At 38.0% G+C, this 20,918-nt stretch overlaps 1 protein-coding gene across 3 annotated transcripts in view; it reads left to right on the top strand.

The window, feature by feature from the left end:
• LOC116852690 (photoreceptor-specific nuclear receptor-like) overlaps nucleotides 1-20,918 on the top strand; it is a 55,066-nt gene that overhangs the window by 11,270 nt on the left and 22,878 nt on the right. For all 3 annotated transcript variants that reach the window (XM_032833274.1, XM_032833275.1, XM_032833276.1), the window contains 2 exons: nucleotides 5,584-5,995; nucleotides 16,649-16,752. In XM_032833274.1, the coding sequence (XP_032689165.1) occupies nucleotides 5,584-5,995; nucleotides 16,649-16,752 (516 nt within the window). The remainder of the gene's footprint in view (nucleotides 1-5,583; nucleotides 5,996-16,648; nucleotides 16,753-20,918) is intronic.

Below are 20,918 nucleotides of genomic sequence, written 5' to 3' on the forward strand. Positions count from 1 at the left end.
CTAGCAAAAAGACTGTCCAGACTGTCCATAAGGAACATCCTAAGAACATTCTAAGAACATTTTATCCTAATATATCAGACTTGAACTTGAAATAGTCTTCGAATGTTTTACTTTTATTGGAATATTCTGAATTTTATTCTATTGGAACATATTACGTTTTGGTTGGATTTGAGATCTATTAATGTTATATTTTTTCACGAGTTTTGTTAAGAGGGTGATTCTAATATATACAATTTATTACTTGAATTAATGCTACATTAATCCAGGACAAATTCTTCTCACCGGGTAATTAATGTCTCTGCAACATTGTACTGTAGTAAAATGGCCACTATGATTGCTGCATATTCGTATTTCGGTTATTACAGAAAAAAAGGATCGTTTACATGATTTTCTCGAGCATAAAAACATAGAGGAAGGTTGGTCTCTATCATGTTTGCACAGTCAATCGCAACAATTAACTGTTCGAGAAGTTGTGTCTTCGAAATTCTGAAAAATGTGCCATCTTGCCCCGATCTCCCCTACAGTCGAACGAAAGACCTTAATCACAGGTCAATCACCAAATTTGGTATATGCATAATTCTGCGATGCGCAACAATTTACCCGATGTAATTATCAATATTCGTATATTTTCACTTCATGTATGAAGAGCAATTACGTGTCTCGTATATATTTGACAAATGAGCCAATTTGCCGAGCGGTTAAAACTGTGAAAGTTGGTGGCATTAAAAATTGCCGCCTCTCATAGAAATGTGCGATTGAATGAATAGAAATATGTAAATGCGTCGCAGGTGTAATTCTCGCGGCGCCAAATTGGGGCTCGTTATAATTAAAATTATAATTAATAACTACGGATAAGCGCGCGAGGCAGTAATTTAACAATCGGGCGATATTTTCAATTAAGTCGCGTAAGGATCAAACTAATATCATTAACGAGCCGAGCTCCAATTTGCATCTGCATTCCACGCGCGCGTGCAAACACGCCCGATGTATAAATATCATGCATTTAACGAAAATACGAAAGCACCCGCTTGTTTTCGCTCGTATCGCTCTGATATGAGGAAATTCAGATCGGGTGTCGAGTTACAATAAATGGGAGAATGCCCCGCTCGCGGGCCCATTCAGAGAACGGCGGGGACCAGACGCTGCGTCAACACGCTCCCATTGAATCGCGGCCGTCGCTCGCAATTGTGCAAAGTCTGGCTACGAGGAAAATAATTGCTGAATGTTGACAACGCCGGCACGTCAACCGGATAATTCCCTCGCCAATCGCGAATTATCTCGATGTGATTTCCCTCGGTTTCGGAAGTGCCGACACTCGCGCAATCATCGCGACAGCAGCATACATCAAACGACGCGACTCTCCCTTCCTTTTATTCCGGCTCTCCTCGTTATCGGCGCAGGTCATTTACCGATAAAGTGCGCTTAATTAATGTGCGCTTTCCGAACCGATCCCGATGCCACCTTCCCGATGCGTTATTTTCAGCCAGACGCGTTGCAATTTATTAAAAGACCACGACGCGATGTTATATAAACATTTCGCATCTCTATAATAACAGATTGCGCATTTATGTTTGCGGTGTGGCATTTAATCCGCTGAGATAAATTCACATCCAATTTACACTTAATAATTATCGTATAATTATAAAATATACGCTCGCGCTGTCTCTTTCTTTCTCGCTGTTCCTCAGCAGAAAACATCGAAGAGAACAAAAATCATATTTTCTTTTACCAAAACAATCTGGAAACTTTTTACACTTCCTTTCATTCCACAACAATTGAAGAAAGACATTCTAAAATAGAATTACAAATTTCACGTACATGAATTAACTTGAATAGTGATTAATCAAATGATATATAAATGTTAAGACAATTGCTGAAAATTACATTACATTTCCGCCATTCACTTTCATATACATGCAGAAAAGTATCATTCTACTGCTAAGAAAAACAGTTATTCAGTTTGCTTTCCTTTCCTTTCAACGATGATTATCTTCAGCAAAGAATATTTCCTTGAAAATAATCTTCAAATATATACAAGTTTTAGAAAAACGCATAATTATATACTGAAAAGAAGAACTTTCTCTTTCTTATTCTCTTCACAAGAATATTATAAAAATTTATCAAAGAGAAAGTGTTAGCTCGACTTTATATCTCGTAAGCAAATAAAAAAATTTCTTTTATTTAATATTATGTATTGAAACGCTAAATTTATTAGGATTCAAAGTGCATTCCATGAAATCTATTTTCATTGCAATAGTAAAAATAACCCGATACGAAATCAAGGTATATACTTTTGTTGAGATTGTTTATATAGTATATATTATTTTTTGTGGCAAAGACTATTTAAAACTAAAATGTTTGTAATTGAATCAATTACAATTCATACAACGATATAATGTAACAATAAATATTTTATTTAGCTTCAAAACATTGTCCCAGTCAGAAATGATTCGTCGAAACGACATCATCTCCGTTCTGACTGAGTATAGAGCGTATTGCAGGGGAAACGGGGGTGAGTTGGTTATAGGGATAAGTTGAAGCATCGTTTATATTTCGATTATTTTTTTTAAAAGCCCCGATCTCCCCTACAGTTTTATCCTATAATATGTATGTAATAATATTGCTGCGACGCGTCGTATTGCTTCGGTCATCCGACTATCGATCGTCGAAATGATTGTGCGAGGAGAACAGCTGATTTCCCTGGAGATGGAACTTAAGAGATCCTCAGATATTCTCTGGATACATTGCAATTTTGCAACCTATTTTGCACCAATAAAGTTCTTATTTTCTTTTTGTATTTTGTGGACTGTTATTTCCTACGAACGCGACGCGATATCGAATATTCGCGCGATCTAACAATACGTAGAGGAGTAATATAAAGTACTGGGGTGGTTTGACCTCGGCACCTTACAGGACTTTAATCCTTTCGCTACGGCTGATCTGAACGCGGGACTCTTCTGCTGCACGGATATTCAGCCGCGTTGAACGCGCATAATAAATATTAGTAGCTCGAGCGGCATCTGCTACAATTCGCTGTACAATGCATCTTAATTATGTTAATATGGAACAATAATTAATAAACTCATAATATTTGCATATGTTGCAAATATAAGTATTTATTTATATGTAATAAATGATTAATATATAAATAGAATAATAGTTTTCTTTTTTAATCTGAATAGAATATCTTTAACAACTTTTTTCATTAGCAACATTTTTTCTAATACGATCGAATGATTCTATTTCTACTCACGGTGTATTATTTTTAACATTATTTTGACCTTACTTTACGTCATTATTGACAAGTTAAAGATAACACATAAAGAAAATATATCATCCGAAATGTACGTACAAAATGTTAAAAATGGTGTATGTGCATAACTGCATCAAGAAGTAAAGTTTATGCTTACAAATAGATTTTTTTATCGCAACACGATATCATAAGCGTGAACTTTGCTTCTTGATGCACTTTAACACATGATTTTTAATAATTATTTTATATACACAACATTTCGGATGATATTTTTTCCTTATGTGTTATCATTAACTCGTCAATAAAACGAAGCAAAGTTCACGCTTATGATATCGTGTTGCGATAAAAAAATCTGTTTGTAAGCATAAACTTTACTTCTTGATGCAGTTATGCACATACACCATTTTTAACATTTTGTACGTACAATATTTCGGATGACATATTTTCTTTATATCTTATCATTAACTTGTCAATAATGACGTAAAGTAAGGTCAAAACAATGTTAAATCGACGTAAAATGTCGAGGTAAGATGACAACAATATTAAAAGCATCGTAAAACGTCAAGAAGCAAAGTTCACATTTACCAATAGATTTGCTTATCATTTTGCGCATAAAAATGAAATCGTTCGATCATATTAGAAAAAATGTTGCTAATATATAAGCTAATATATAAGCTAATATATAATATATAATATATAAGCTAATATATAATGCCGGAAAACTATTTCATATCATAAGTTAATAAAAAACTGAATCTTATATAAGAACTATCATTTTGTTAATATGTAAGTATTTATTATTCAATTGCACTACTATTTTGTGCTTGTCATTCTGCTATTATTTTGATATTATTGGAATTGTGCTGCGTTTAAAGTATCTGTCGTGATTCACCATTTTCCTGTCATTCTTTTATTTGGTGTCTAAAAAAAAAAAGTAATTTATGCAGCCAATAAAATGTCATTATTAACGATTCAACGGGCGTTTTATAAATATAAATATGAATATAAATTGTTTTCAGCTGATAAATTAAATTTTCTCTGGTTGCTTTATATTTCAAAATACCTATTTCACTATTTCGTACGCCTCTTTCTCTATTGTCACGACACGCACAAAACGCGAAATTATTATTCTGCTTTAATGAATTGATTTATTTTGCGTTCATTACGTATATTTATTATTAATAAAGAGGAGAGAAGAAAAGGGAAGCAGGCGGTAAAATAGAAAAGGCAATAATTATTCATGATATTGACATTGCTCGATGAGCCTCTCGAGTGCAAAAAGAGGAAAATACGGCATGATTTTAAAGCTTCAGAAACTTAGGTAAAAAGATTCAAAATCATGATATTGTGTATCTCAAAAAATAACCAAATTTGTCACGAAAAAATCTTTGTTATCAAAATCAGGTTTGAAAAATAAATGCAATATATTTATAGAAAATGTAAAATATTAGTAAATATTATATTATATTAGTATTATATTAATAAATATGGAGTAAAAAATATTTATAATATTTATAAGAAAGAAGTTACAGGAACATTTGGTCCAAGAATTTAGTAAACTATATTCAAAGCGCCTAATTGTTGTTACGGCTTCTACATTACATCTACCTATAGCACGTCTATAGTACAATATTATCATCTCGTTTTCCTAAAAATTGAATCATGAAAACATTTGTTATTTATTATATATAGATGAATTCGTCTCTTTAATTTTTGTTCTCACAAAATTGTTTAATTTTGCAAAATTATTGAGTAGAAGTGGGAATACATTAACAAATTTTGCATTTTCGAATAATGTGAATATACTTTTATATAAAAACTACTCAACTTGTGTATTTAACATTTTTTCACATACCTCATAGTTTCGAAGATATTCGCTAATAAAAACTCTGTTATTTTCGAGGGATTGTTTCAATACCTAAACTTTGATAAGAGCACATATAAAAAAATATGGATCTCTTATTTTTCAATTTTCAACATATTCTACGCCCATCAAGATCAAGGGACAATTCTGACCGCGCGTTCTCTTGTCCTAAAAAATTCCTATTAAAACTGCTAAAGTTTTCTGTTTAAGTCAACGGGAAATATTCTTGATAATTTTGATTCAGTTAACTTCTTTGAAAACTTCAATCTGATAACTTCAATCTGAATGCTCATATTTCACCAGAGACTGGTTCATCTGACTTCTTCTTTCCTGGATTTGCGAATACACAAACTTAAAAAATGCTCGAAACAAGTAACATTTATTTGAATGCAGTATATATATATTTCTGTTTGTGGGATCTGCAAACGCGAGAATTACAAAACGCACGAACTCGTTTGCATTACAGACTCCGGCGAGAGTAGCGTGATCTCTCCGGGCTTGCCGGAGCGTTACAGCCCTTTGGGAGCGACTGGATCCACATCCAGCCACGACCCTTACGCCTCCCGTTCGGTCCAGGAATGCCCGGTGCCACTTTGCAGAGGGATGCCGACAGACTTCCCCCTCGCCCGATCGCCGTACCTGACCGCGCTTGGGAACGGTCATCCCCATTTGCTGGGTCAGGTGCAGCATCAGCAGCAGCAACAGCAGCAGCAACAGCAACCGCAGCAGCCGCAGCACGGTAGCAAGCCACCACGTAGCCTGGGACTGATATGCGTGGTCTGCGGGGATACTAGCTCCGGCAAGCATTACGGAATACTCGCCTGCAACGGCTGCAGCGGCTTCTTCAAGCGGAGTGTTAGGCGAAAGTTGATTTACAGGTGAGTTGGGAATGAAACTCGACAGAACTCGGATATATCGATCATCCCAGAAGTAATTTTGTGCATGCTATCATCGACAAAACTACGAAGATTTAGATGATGAAAATATTTTTGATTAAAGCTTAATATCTTTGTTTTTTCTTTCATTGAAATTTGGGGTTACAAATAAATAATTATTTATAGGATTTGCTGATTTAAACTTGTACATGTGTAAAAGTAGAACATTTAGAAGTACCTAGATTTTTTATAAAAATAAAATTGAAGCAGTTGTAAAATGAAAAACATCGAAAATTTAGATGATGAATATATTTTAAATTAAATCTTAATATTTTTTTAAATTCTTTCTCACTAAAATTTGGGATTACAAATGAGTCATTACTTGTGTGATGACCGACGTCATTTAGATTTGCACACACATGCAAGGTTTTTTATAAAAATGAGATTAAAATAGTTATAAGATAGAAAACGTTGTAAATTTAAATAATGAATATATTTTGGATTAAATTTTAATACTTTTCTGTTTTTTTTCTTTTCATTGGAATTTGGGATTACAATTGAGTAATTATTTTTGGGATGACCGATACCATCTGGATTTGTACATGTAAGGGTGGAATATTTAGAAACACCTGGACCATGAGGATCTGCTCGACACAATTTATTTCATTTTTAAATTAAATATGATGCCTGGGGGTTTACATGTACAAGTACTACGAGTAAATATAATAAGTATACGTATATTTATACGTATTTGAAAAAATATATACATATATAGTAAATATATATTTATTTTTTATGTTGAAACTTGGAATATTCATATTTAGAGACTAAACAATAAAAATCTCCAGAATTTAGCCGGGCACTGGTACTTTTATTTTAGATCGCGATTATATCAAAGTTCAAACGCGCGAGGAAAGAATTATTGTTATTGAATAACGAATAACAAAAGCCGATGAAGATATGAGTATTTATATAAGTTTAAAACAATCGCTATCAACAAAATATTCTTTGTTGAAGATAACCATTACTTAGAAAAAGAAAAGTAAACTGAGAAATCGCTTTTCTTGACAAACGATATATTTTTCACTGTGTCTGTATATATTTTTTATATTGAAAGTTTAAATATTTGTATATTTAAAGACCAAACCAATAAGAATATCTAGGAATCGGTAGCTGCACTTTACAGATCGCGGTGCAATAGATCGAAAAAACCCCTCGATCGCGACGAATGGAAGTAAGCGAGATCGCGCGACGCCGGCGCAAGAAAGGGAATCGGCGAGGTGTCATACAGCGCGCGCGATCAGTTAACAATATTCGCCACGGTCAAACGTCCCTCATGCGCGATAGTTCATCGGTGCACTCGTTAACAGTCCGGCAACTCAATCCGCGCGACGGGAACAAAAAGTTGTAACGCCGTATCGTGTATCGGCCAGGCGCACCATCCGACTCGGCGCTTTGCATTTCGGTCACGCGCACCGAGCCTGTTCATTTTTCAAAGAGCACGCTCGCGAAGCACGGAGGGTTAATAGTTTGCGTATCGAGTGTTGCGCGCGCGCCTGCGTGCGTAGGATCGGGCCGGGACAAGCGGCTCGCCGGCGATTCCGGCTCGCGAGAGGGATCCGATGGAGATGGATGGCCGTTCCCGGGGGACGGTAATAGCTCCTCGAACGAGCACCACCGACACCGGCTTTGCCGGCTCCGGATAGCGGGCTATAACCCGTCGTACGGCACGGCACGGTATGGTGGCGGCTCTCTCCGGCCAGCAGCTCTCGATGGGCCCCCGCCAGCTCCGACATTATGCCGTGCCGCGCGCGCGTTGTGGCCCCGGCATTTAGGATGAGCCCACTCGACTTGGCCCACATGGCTCCGCTCGACGCTTAACTCGATATTAACCCCGAATGATATCGCCGGCCACCATAGAAATGGGTGGCCGCTAGGCCACCCTCTTCAATCTCGAATTTGCGAGGCTGCCGTAAAATCAGGGGGATAACGGGACGCGTTGGCTATACACCGAGAAAAATATCATTCTACTGCTAAGGCTACTGCGACTCCTCGGTTTACTTTATCTTCTTTGAAGCAAAGGTTATCTTCAGCAAAGAATATCTTCTTCGAATATACTCGTCACAAACTTCAGGAAAGCTCATTATCATGTGCTTAAGAGAAGAATGTGTTCTCTCTGCGAGGATATCATGAAACTTTATCTAAGAAAAAGTTGGCTCGACTTTACTCTACTACTAGTCTACTATGTAGTAAGTAAGGCGAGTATTTGTTTTATTTCATATTCCTGATTGAGACGCTAAACTCACTAGGATTTAGAATGTGTCTTGAATCAATTTGATGCTCGTGATGATCTTCTGATAGATTCGCGGATATGTAAATTAATGAGATACTTGAAACAAGTAACATTTACTTGAGTGCATTTCTCTGTGTGTACGCGGGAGATACCATGAATCGAAAGCTCGATGAAATTCTCGGGTAAATACTAGTATTAAGACAGAACTTAAAAGATCATCTGGACAAACTCGGACACTGAGAGAATTATGCAAATAGCATACTCTTGATAAGTTACAAAAAGTTTCATCTCACTTCTAACAGTTCCTGAGTTATAAGGGAAGACAAACAAACAAATATACATACAGGATAAACTAAAAATCTCCTTTTTCAAGTTCGTTGAAAACTAATGTACTTTTTCAAGAAATATTTTTCAAGAAATATTTTCATTTCTACAACTTTAGCTAACTGCATTATATACATATATATATATATATATATATATATATATATATATGTATATATATATATATATATATATATATATATTTTGCCCGAATAAAAGTTAAATAAACGTGAAGTCATGATGTTTATTTTGAGGATGCTGAAGTTGAAACTTTACCGACAGAATACTGATATTTTTCTGCGAAGTTTATGCCGTTCTGATTGTACAGAATTACAAATGTTTTTACGCAATGAAAGCACATACAAAAATAAATAAAAGCATTGCTCAATATGAAACCGAAAAAATACTTTAAATATAAAATCTCAAGCTGTCAATTAGCATAATATTTGCCTAATCCAAAAGTTCCGCAATTTGTACATACCGAAAGTGTGGATGCATCAAACAGAAAAATTTTGAAGAACATCGCTGTATTTTCGCATCTGAATTCAGAATTAAAAATATCGGAAAAGTTTGCAGAAAGATTTCTACACATGCGTGATTAGGTTCTACGCTGAATAAAACAAAGCAATACACATTTATATAAGTTCTGTATGTACAAGAAATACGAGAAATATAGCGCGATTGTGTTAGTGATAATCGTCTCTGCGTTATCGACATTGTTCGAGTTCGTCATTGACTTCAGCATCCCCTTAACGCGATATGCAGTTCAAAGTGTCTAACTATTTTGGGTGGTGACGACAAACTTGTTTTGCGATCAAACTTGTTTTCATTAATCTCGTGATCGCCGGCGTATTTGTTTCAGCATTGACGGTCTCCGAGCAGCTCTTTGTTATCTCAAAAAAAAGGGAAAGAGCCGCAAATGCTTATTTGCACAATCCGATCTATATTTGTATTTTACCGAAATGCTCACCTTATCGAATGTTTATTAACGGAAGATCCGCGAATCAAGCCGCCCGTCTTACAGAGCAAGCGTACTGTAATCTACGCTGTAATTTCCGTGTTTATTATTTTTTCACGAATGTGTTTCACCCGGAAAGAACACGTCGCGCGTCACAATCGAATCGCGTTGGCTGAAAAAATCTTTCGGGAGGAAAGAGGAGAACGCAGACGGGAAATAAAACGATTCAACGTTCGATAACTTCGAGGCACAATATAGTCGGTGTTTAATGTTTGGAATCTCGCGATATGTCGCGTCGCTTCCTTATCAGGATAATAAAATATCGGGACAACAAAATGATAATTACTGCAGACAAGCGGAATGGACATTTAACGTGTGAAAAAGAGGAAATCTAATATATTTCACTCTTTAGAATAGGAAACGTGCGTTTCTTAGCTTATATTAGACATCTGGTTACCGTAGATGTGTTATAAGGTTGGCACATTATCGCACACAAAACACAGACCAATCTTCTTTAATTAATAACTAAAAATCTGCGTGGTTATTTGCAAAATGGTAGAAAACTTTTTTGTTCAATTTACTCAGTATACAGCATATGACGGCAAATATCGCCATCACATTCATCTACTGTATCACACGTAATCATTCATCAATCTTTTTAACTAATAACTAAAAATGTTACATGATTATTTGCGAAATAGTAGAAGAATTTTTAGTTTAATGAATTTTATCTGCACACAACACGTGTGTCATTAATTGTCAAACATCCTGTGTGTGTGTGCGCGTGTGTATACACATACATATATATCGTACATGTATATATATATATATATATATATATATATATATATTTTTTTTTATTAATGATAAATTACACCTATAAACTAACCGTCTAATAAAGGATTAATCGTCATTAGAAACGTGAAATTTGATGGATCTCTTTTTTTTTCTTTGGTTGTATTTTATTTTCTCGAACCTTATATAATTTAACTAATAAGTGAGTAAAATTTAACTAATAAGTGAGACTAAATAAGTTTAAATAGTGAGATATTAACGGCACATAAGGAGCAGGCACGGATGTCTTAGTGCTATTAAATACTAATATTACTTTTTAATATTAATATGATTGTGGGAGGATAAAATTGTCCAGTATGTTAAACGCACGTATCGAAATTTTTCTTCGATTATCGTACTTTCCATACTTAGACCGATCCTTTGAGTCCCAATTTTTAAATACTCAAAGGATCGGTCTAAGTATGGAAAGGTTGATTCTCCTCGTACGATAATCGAAGAAAAATTTCAATACGTGCGTTTAACATACTGGACAATTTTATCCTCCCACAATCATATTAATATTAAAAAGTAATATTAGTATTTAATAGCACTAAGCATTCGTGCCTGCTTCTTATGTGCCGTTAATATCTCACTATTAGTTAATCTATTTCAAGGAGCTTTCTATTATTTCGGCTTATATAATTTTTTATGATTGTACTATTGATAACAACTAACAGAAAAAAATTCTAAAGATACTACAAAAATTTAAAAAGAACGAAATGGGATACGTGGAATCTTTCCATCCCTCCGACACACGACGAGTTAATAGTATTTATCTAACATACCAAGTACATCTGACATATTTAATGTTCTATAATTAACGTTATATGTTAACGTTACATGTTACTGTGTTAATGTGTCTTAACGTATAGCCCGTAAAAAAACTGCGCGTTCCACATGACGAAGCAGAGGAGCGGAAGGGAGTCTTTGTTGTTGTTCGAGTAGCGACATTTGCGCGCGCGGAGTTCAAGTGCGAATCCCGCGGGAACCCGTGCGAACATTTCGGCCGTTCTTATCCACGCACGATGCACTTAATTGCATCTAACCGATCTGTGAGGATTTGCGCTAATCCGGCGATTGTGGACGGCGCGCCGCGCCGCGCCGCGTCGTGGCGCATCGCGTCGGGACGCATCTGTCGCATCTCGTTCCCCTTCGCGGGTAATTGGTTATCTGTGCGGAGGCTCTTCAGTCTTTACCGCGTTACAGCTCGACGGGAGCATGGAAAGAGAGGAGAATGTACTCGATATTCTCTCGTCGATTTTATTTTCCGCGAGTGAACGATACATCGTCGTCGTCATAGTCTCTCGTTACAAGAGACGCTAAATTCGAAACTCATCTGGCGGACCCGCGGGATCCATCTGGCGGAATCATTCGAGCAAAATCGAAATGCTCCGGCCGGATCAATTCTGCGCGGAGCTGTCGTAGTTTGTCCAACTAGAAATTTATCCTATAGTCCTGATCAAGTTGACCTCAATCAGTTATCTGGTTTGTATTAGGTGTACAAATGAATAAGCCAAATGTTTCGGCTAAATACAAGGTTCGTTTGAAAAATAAGAGTAAAACGAATTTTTCAATCAGAGTATCCGCCGTTACTCTCTATAACTTTGAGTCATCTTTCGGGCAGATTGTGGATTTCAACTCGGAAAAATGCTGTGTGTCTTTGGACATGATGAAGTTGTCAAGCCATTTTCGGGTCACATCCATTGATTGGTAGTGCGTATCGGATAAGGCGTATTGCATCGATCGGAACAAGTGGTTGTCAGAAGGAGCTACATCTGGTAAACATCTCGAGGGCTGCAAGACGTCTCAGCCAAGATTCATTATGGTGTCTTTTGTCTTAGAAGCAATGTGTGGCCTGACATTGTCATGCAACAATTTCACAGGACGTTTTCCTTTGCCAGTATACGGGCGTTTTCGTTCCAATTCCTGACTCAGGCGGATTAATTGGCGTTGGTAGCAATCCGCAGTAACTGTGTTCCACCCAGTTCTAACAGCTCATAATAAATCACGCCCTTGATATCCCACCAAATGCAGAGCAGAATCTTCTTTTCGAAGCGTTTGGGGTTTGCGATCGATGCTGACGATTCGCTGGGATTTACTCATTAATTTTTACATTTCGTTTGTCATAGAGTATCCATTTTTCATCGCTTGTAACAATTTTCCATAAAGAATACTTCCTACGCTTGCTTACTGAGAAAAGAAAAACACGCTATTGCTTGCTAATTTTTGTTGACTTTAGTGAGATCATACAAAAACTCATGGATGTTTTAAACTATTTCTAACTAAGATATGAATTTGTAAACAGCTTACCTAAATATGTACTGCAGTGTTAACAAAATTTTTTCGATATCTTTAACGGCGACAAAGACATCAAAGTTCGTCCTATATCCTAACGAGAGACGCGCTAAAACACGTTGAGGCACGTTACTGTTGCGTCGTTTCTAAAAAAAGGGGGCATTTTATCAACTAGTGAGAGCGTATTGTATAATTTTACCCTACAAACCAGATAACTGATTGGGATCAATCTGATCAAGACCATTCTAGTCGGCTAACTTGCGTTCTCACCCATCACACACTTCGTACTTTATGTCAGTATGCAGTCATATTAAGTAATAACTTCTATTGATTAATTATGTATGATATAATTTTGTATGATGATTAGAGAGCGCCTGAGAGGGTTATTCCAGAGCGCTAAATAAGTGCTACTCTCTCTTTCTCATTATCCTGCCGCGAAATCCCATCGCGTCTCGGTATATTCCGACTTGGCAGCAAGAGTTTCCGCGAGATTTTCCAGCGGCGGGGCCGACGTTCTCGGATCGCTATTAGCGCGATTTGAACAAACGTCAGTCACAAGGAGCCACCACCGTGCTATCTTGTCCTGAGGCGGTGTGTAACGCGAAGGGCCCGCTCGAAACGCTCTCTCGGCGTGGTGCCGCCACGTCGGCGGGGGGTCCGTCGCGCAAATTGATTTGCGTTCACACCCCAGCGGATCCACAGGGCGCAGGATGCGAGTTCAACCCCTCTCCCAGGCCCCCTATCTCTCTCTCTGACTCTCTCTTGCTCCCCCTCTCTATCTCTATCTCCCCGCCGCATTCACCCTTCAGAACCACATCATACATTTATTTACGCATCTCTCTGTTCTACGAGCGGCCGGCATTGTTCGCCTCATTGAATTACCGGAAGCATGTGCTGCCGGTTATCACGCCCGTCGATCGCCCTACTTCGCGTTGTCGGATGCACTGCGGACGCGTTGAATGCACACTGTTTATTGCCGACGTCGTCGACGGAGCGGTAGCCTCCTCTTCCGACCCTTTAGCCGACAGCTCTCTCGTAAACGATCTTTCTCATGTAACATGATGTTATGAATGCTAAGAGGAGGATAAATGACACGTATCACGCCACGGATCGGGAGGAATTATAAATAATTAGTGCAGAAGGAAAGAGCCTCGCCGTGTTAATATTAAAAAAACGAGAAGAAAAAAAGAACATGAAGGTGAGAGTTCATTCATGCTTCGAGTGATCCGCTTCTTCGACTTACGTCATGTTCGCGGAAGACGTCTTCTCACCGCGAAAACTGCCGTGAGTGATTGTCATTTGATTTTATGGTTTGATGCACTTGTTTGATGTGTCCTGACACATACATAGTGAGAGAGAGAGAGAGAGAGAGAGAGAGAGAGAGAGAGCTTAAGAAGAAAAAGCATATAATGTAATAAGCATATGTAATATATACACATGAGATATAAAAAAAGTTATGTATCTTATAAAGTTTCAAAGTTAATCTCTCTCCCCGCCCATTTGTTTTATATTCAGCCGGCTAATAATTATTTCACACGGTGATTCGCCGCGAGGAATTCGTCGAGCTGGTCTCATCCCCGGCGAGAGATCGATCGATCCTTGACGACGACGTTTCATCAACGATCGTCGTAGCGGGCAGGTCGGCGAAATTCAGGCGCACTTGTCGGGAATCCGGGGTGCGCATTCGAGAGATGGTGTTAAATTCGATTACTTTCATTGTTGGACTAACCCGGTTATCCCCCGGAGCTGACTAACGTAAAGAGACGACCGTCCGGGGTCACGTACCTTCTTCTTATCCCTCTTAATCTCGTCCAATCCAGCGACAGTGTCCCCGCCACTTGCTGCCCGGCCTTAAAGGCGTCCTATTTTCCTTCCCTTATTACGCGCCGCACGATATAAAAATCACTACGGCACAAACGAGGATCGGAAAATTGTTTGCGCGATGCGCAATCGTTGGACGGGAATCGAATATTTAACGTTGATGCGATTCACTCGTTCGTTCCCCTCCCTCTAAAAAAAAAAAAAGAAAGAAAAAAGAACAAAGTTTATTAGTCAAAGGTACGATTATCATTAGAGCTAATAGTGTCAGCGAGTGACCCTATTATACTTGCGCGTGTTTTTCTTCTGTTTATGTTTTTCATGTTTTATGTTTTTGTATCTAGTGGGAAAGATTATAAAAGCGAATGCTGAAAAGCGAAACGTCGCGTGTAAAAAAACTTTTTGAACGAAAATAAACCGTCTTCAAAAACTTCAGAAGCCTTAAAGAGTATAAAATATTATTTTAACTCGATATTCTTATCTACAATCCTATTCTGATATTCTAACGATATTAGAAGTCGCGAACCTGACTGATTGAGAATCAATAATCATACTTTTTTTTATTATTTATCCAGATAGATGTTTATGATTATCATAATGTGAGATAATCGATAATGGAAACTCTTTGTAATTCTTTTAATTACATTTATGAAGTAAATATACTGTGTGTAATGAATTAATAAGGTAATTAAATTTACATCACCCAATAAATTTTTTATTGTATTAATGCAACAACAAATTTGCTAAAGGTTACACTCAAATTTTCATATTACATTTAACATAACATATTGTTTGGAACATAAAGTTTGAAAATTTTTCTTTTATTTCTTTTATATTCCTATTTTGTCATTTTATGTGACAAAGTTATAAATGCAATCTGATCATAGATGTAATAGAGATTTTTGATTTGCTGATTATGAATATGAAGTTAAATGTGTAAAATTATTTATATAAATAATAAAGCGTTTAAACAAAACATGTAAAAAGTTGAAAAAAATTATTTATACAAATAATTTCTCGATTTAGCAGAGATTCGAACTATTTTTTACTAATTTAACACAGATTTTAAATATTTCGGTTAAAATATCGGCTAAAGAAATTTAACCATGTCTCAGCTATGTCAATTTTGTTAAAATTTTAATTAAAATTGCCAAATTTCAGTTTGGCCAAGATTTGAACCATGTTTGACTAATTTAGCACAGATTTGAAATATTTCGGTTGGAATCTCGGCTAAAGAATGGTTCGTGTCTCAGCTACGCCGATTTTGTTAAAATTATTTAACTATATCTTGTATTCAATTTTATTTCTTACGCATTTTTGTTGCATTTATTGATGATAGGAATGAGAATATTAAAAAACTATAAATTGCCCGTGAAACTCAAAGTGGGCTAAACTGGGTAAAGTGGGTGGCTAAAGTGGGTGAAACTGAAAAAATATGACCAAAATATTTTTGTACTTCTACATTTGTGCCAAATTAGAAAGAAATCGGAGTGTAACTTTTGGGGGTAGGTTTACTTGTAAGAACCATGTAGATATAACATATTGAACAATCTACAAGAAACTTCATCTGGATATCCCTAACAGTACTCGAGTTATGAGAGAACAAACAAACAGACATACGTACAGGACAAACTGAGAAACCCCTTGTTTTAAAGTCGACTAAAAATAGAAGTATCAATCTGACAGGACATTGTGACTTGATAGATTTTTTAGATATAAAATCAAAGAAGGGAAAAAGGCTTATAAGAGCCAATACACGGAGTAGTATAGTCAAACTAACTGAAACTATTAAAGCAAATGTATGTCCTCTGAATATATGCAAGAATTCTTTCAGAAGAAAACCCATTGAAGGATTGAAACGCGTTTGGTTGGTACTCTAATTTTTATGAAATAAATACTTTCTCCATATATCGAAAAGATATGCACTAACTTTCATAGTTTTAGTTAGCTTGATCACACTACTTTATTAACGTATTGACCTTTATAGGCCCTTTTCCCGTTCTTTAATTTTCGATCCGATAGGAAAAGTTCACGTGCTAAGAATTGTCGAAAGAGAACTTCTGCGACTTTTTTGGCGCACACAATGTGTTTATCATGAATTAACATTTAATGAACATTAAATTTTGGTGCATAGATGTCAAGCCGGTACTGGAAGATGCGTCGTAGACAAGGCGCACCGAAATCAGTGCCAAGCCTGCCGACTGAAGAAATGCATGCAGATGGGAATGAACAAAGATGGTAAGTGGTAGCAAATTAAAAAAACTCGAGACACGAAAACTCATATTAAAGAAATAATTGTACATTCAGAGAGTCAGACAATCAGAAGTGCAACGGTGTGAGCATGAGAGTCGGCGAAGCTTTCGTAAATTGCTACAAGTCATCAAACCATTCGGCATTTAGAAACTAATTAGTCCTCACCGCCGCTTCTGATCTTGAAAAGTTCTCTGTTCGGATGAACACACACCGTTAATTTATCCTCGCGATCGCGTGGCATCGCGGGATAATAACGAATAAAATGACGAATAAGATTGCGTCGTAAAATTCGAAACGCCGTCCAATAAATCTCAGCTAGCTGAAACTACCCCGGTTATCACAAAGTATCAAGGGGATAAAATCAGGGAGAGAGTGTGGGTTGCCCAGGTAACTTATATTTTCTGCAGGGTCCTAGAGAAGAACTATGCAAAATTTGAATTGGTCAAAGGATTCAGGAATGTCTAGGGAACACACATGCAAACAAACAGACAGGCAGACATTCTGTTTTATATATTAGATGTACAAATTAATTCGTGGCCCTCGCGATCAATCAACTGTAACTTTATCTTAAATTCAAATCCCTTGCCCGCGGCACTGGGGTTTCGAGATGCCAACCCTCAAAATGAAAGAACACCATATAACTGGACGCTGTTAAGAGCGGCTGAGTCCGAAACGCCGTCCAATAAATCCCGCGCGTCGACGTGCGTTCTCCGCGTTCGCCGGGATAAAAATCGCCGATGGTTCGCGTTGTTGCGCGCGAATTCGATTCAATCGGAAGGATCTCCCCCTGCGACATCGAGTTCGGCAATAAGAAAGTTATCAGCGGGACAGGCCGAGGGCCGAAGTGAGCGGCCGGAGGGAGGAACAGGAGGAGGAAGGGACGGAGACAGGTGCGCGCCCGCCACGTCTCGTCCGGGAGGTATTAAGAGTTGAATCGGCGGAGGCTGTTCTCTCGGAGCGACCAGACTTCCGCTCGTGCGGGGCTCGCCCCGCCTTTATCCAGTTATTTATGTCGCGAACATAAAGGGCCCTCCGCCCGAATTCCGCTTCCCTGGCGCTGATTGATTCCGGCATTACGACCGTAACCCACGAAAACGGATAATCCGCTAGATCCATAACTCCTATTCGGCGACAATGTCTTCGGAACTCGCGATAGGATCCGACGTCTTCGGTGACGGTGATCGACGCGAGGCGATACCTACGCGTCGCGCCCTGATCGATTGATATACTGCTTCCTCCTGTTCCGCCGAGAAAAAATCTCCCACGCTTGACAAATTCGATCGGGATTGAGTTCCATCTGAAGTATGGCGTGTGATTAATAGAGAAAAATGTGTGAGGCAGACACGCTCGCGAGAGTTTCTCATAGAGATCAAACGTGAACGTCGCGGACGTACGCCTTGACCTTATACGCGTAATCGAATCTTAACCCTCACGCCTGACACGCATGTTCTGGGCACCTCAATCTGCCACTGGGGTCTTTTTTGTCTCAACTTATTTACATTCTGCGAAAGATAAAAAATCTAGAGGAAATAATAAGTATGCTTTAAAGTCTACAGGATAAAATTATGTAGAAGAATGATCGTAAATATTTACTTGAGTTTTTATTATGTTATAGATATAAAAAAAAAACGGGATGAAACCGTGAGTTTGAATTGTAACATTTTTGAAAATAAATTTAAGAAATTAACGCGTGTCAAGGGGATGAAATCAAGGAAAAGATGTGGGATGCCCAAATAGCCTATATTTTCTGCAAGGTTCTAGAGAATAACTATGCAACATTTATGGCTCAAATCGATCAGAGGGTTTAGAAATGTATAGAGAACATACATAGAGACAGACAGACATATTGTCTTATATATTAGGTGTACAAATTAATTCGTAGCCCTCACAATTAATCAACTGTAACTTTATTTTAGATTCGAATCTTTTACTTGCTGCATAATGATTTCGAGATGCCAATCTTTTAAATAAAAAACACCATATAACTGTTGACGACATAACTTCACAAAGCAGTACAACGTCACCCAATAATCAGCATACCAGACACTACATTTTTTGAAATTTAACTGAAAAAGGCTCTTGAGACTAAGGAGATGATTTGTTCTGCTTTGGAGGAAGGTATTGAGATTTACAATACATGTAAAAAGTGATATCAAAAATTTCGGAATAGTAATTTCTTTTTTTTCCTAATCAAGAACGTGGAGTGCCAGAAAAAATTGAAGGTGAGAAATTGTATTAGCTGTTGGAAGAAAATCCTTGTCAAACAACAGGAGCTTGCCAAACAACTTAGTATCATCCAACAAATGAATTCTTATCGATTTATGAAAAAAAGTCACGAATTAATTTATACATCTAATATATAGTTTTAATGTGAAGAAGTAAAATATAACGGGAAGTCTTTATTTTACACTTTGACCTTAATCTAGCACACTGATGCGAAAGACGACTCCAATAGCAACTTTTCTTTTTTGTTTTATGACAGACAATCGAAATGATTTAAAAACTCATATATTCCCGCCAACTATAACTTTTTTCGAGCGTGAACCGAAGACTCTTGTTTATTGTGCGGGTAATTCAAAGTCCTAATGTGCCAGATTAGGGTTAATTTGTATATATATTGTCGATAAAGTATACAACCGCGAAAATACAAGAATCAAATTTGCTGACCTCAAGTTTGCTGAGATACCATCGAATTAGAATCCATAAGAGAAGGGAAAATCAAAGTTACGGCTACTCGATGGATAAACTCTTGTAATTCTTCGGAAGAGTTCGCACGTCGCGTTTCGAGTGTCTACGGGGAAGGTGACCGGAATAATTACAACGAGCCGTATTAGCGCGCGCGCGCGCGCATTAACGGAAGACACGTTTTCGTGTGACAAGCGCCGAAAGGAGGAGGACTCGTGGCGTCCGCCGCGCTTTAATGGACGCGCGATTAGGGCACTCATTGTCGCCGGCGTGTAACGCCGGGCGCAATTTTTCCCGGCTTCCCTTTTAGCGGCCCGGGCACGGGCGCGCGGTAATTTCGTAATAATAAAAAGCGTGCCGGCTCGCTTTACCTCCGGCTTGTGCGGCCTGCTGGGCGGCTTAATGGGGGTCCTCTTGCTTCGTCGGGCCTCCGTTTCTTTTCTCCCCTTTCGCCGCCTCCTCCTCCTCCACCTCCGCCGCCGCCGCCGCCAACACCACCACCACCGTTCTGTCGCTCTTCCTCTCTGGCCGTGTCTCCCGTGTAGAGGAGATAAACGCCCCCGTGCATTTTGTTTCTGTTTAATTTGCATGCACCTCGCTGCGAGAGGCCGCCCTGCTTTTTGTCTCCCCTTCCCACGACTTCTTTCCTCGCTCGTTTAACTGACGAGCGCGCCTGTTTGCTCACTGATGCGTACGCTCAGGATTCTCCGCCGTTATTTTTGCTTGATCCTTAATTTGAACAGGCAACGCGAATCTTCTTTACGTATCTGCGTCCTAAAGACCGGCGTAATTTTCAAAATAAGATACTGTCATTCTTAAGTCTCTCGTCAATACGGCAATTAGTGTACCGTTGTGGGTTTTGTGTGCAGGAATAAATATGTCGACAGGCTATACGTTTTTAGTGAAATGATAAGATAATTCCTAAGTTTCTTGGAGTGAAATCTCACTTAATACAAGCGAAAGCGGCAGAATTTTCACTCGAAGCGATAGTGGAAATATCACCACTCGAAATTAACGCAAGAATAACAATCCGTTCGCATGTTACGATTTGTTTACCGTATCGGTGTCAACTAATGCAGTGTTCAGACGATTCGATTTTGTTACCGTACGCCCACTCTCCTCCCTCTCATGTTTCCTTCTTCACGTTCATTTAGTATTATTAACTTGGGCAAGATGGATGTAAATATGTTTCTGATCATATACAGGTATCGCCGTAAAAAAAAAAATTAAAAAGAACTAATAGAAGATATTGGTTACATCCTATTGTGAGGCAGAGATATAATTTTTTTTCTTCAACTAAACTTATTAGAAGTTCTGTATTTATATTCTCCGTTAATGATATTCGTAATGAGAAGAGTCTCAAATTATACGTGCGTATAATTGCCCCGTATAAACGGGCTGTGAACACCGTCTGCCGATACGACAATTCGGTTAAACAACTGAACCGTCTGAACGTTTCCACTACG

Source organism: Odontomachus brunneus, unplaced genomic scaffold (assembly GCF_010583005.1).
Source record: "Odontomachus brunneus isolate Ranch 3 - 2012 unplaced genomic scaffold, Obru_v1 Obru_scaffold_249, whole genome shotgun sequence".
Classification (NCBI taxonomy): Eukaryota; Metazoa; Arthropoda; class Insecta; order Hymenoptera; family Formicidae; genus Odontomachus; species Odontomachus brunneus.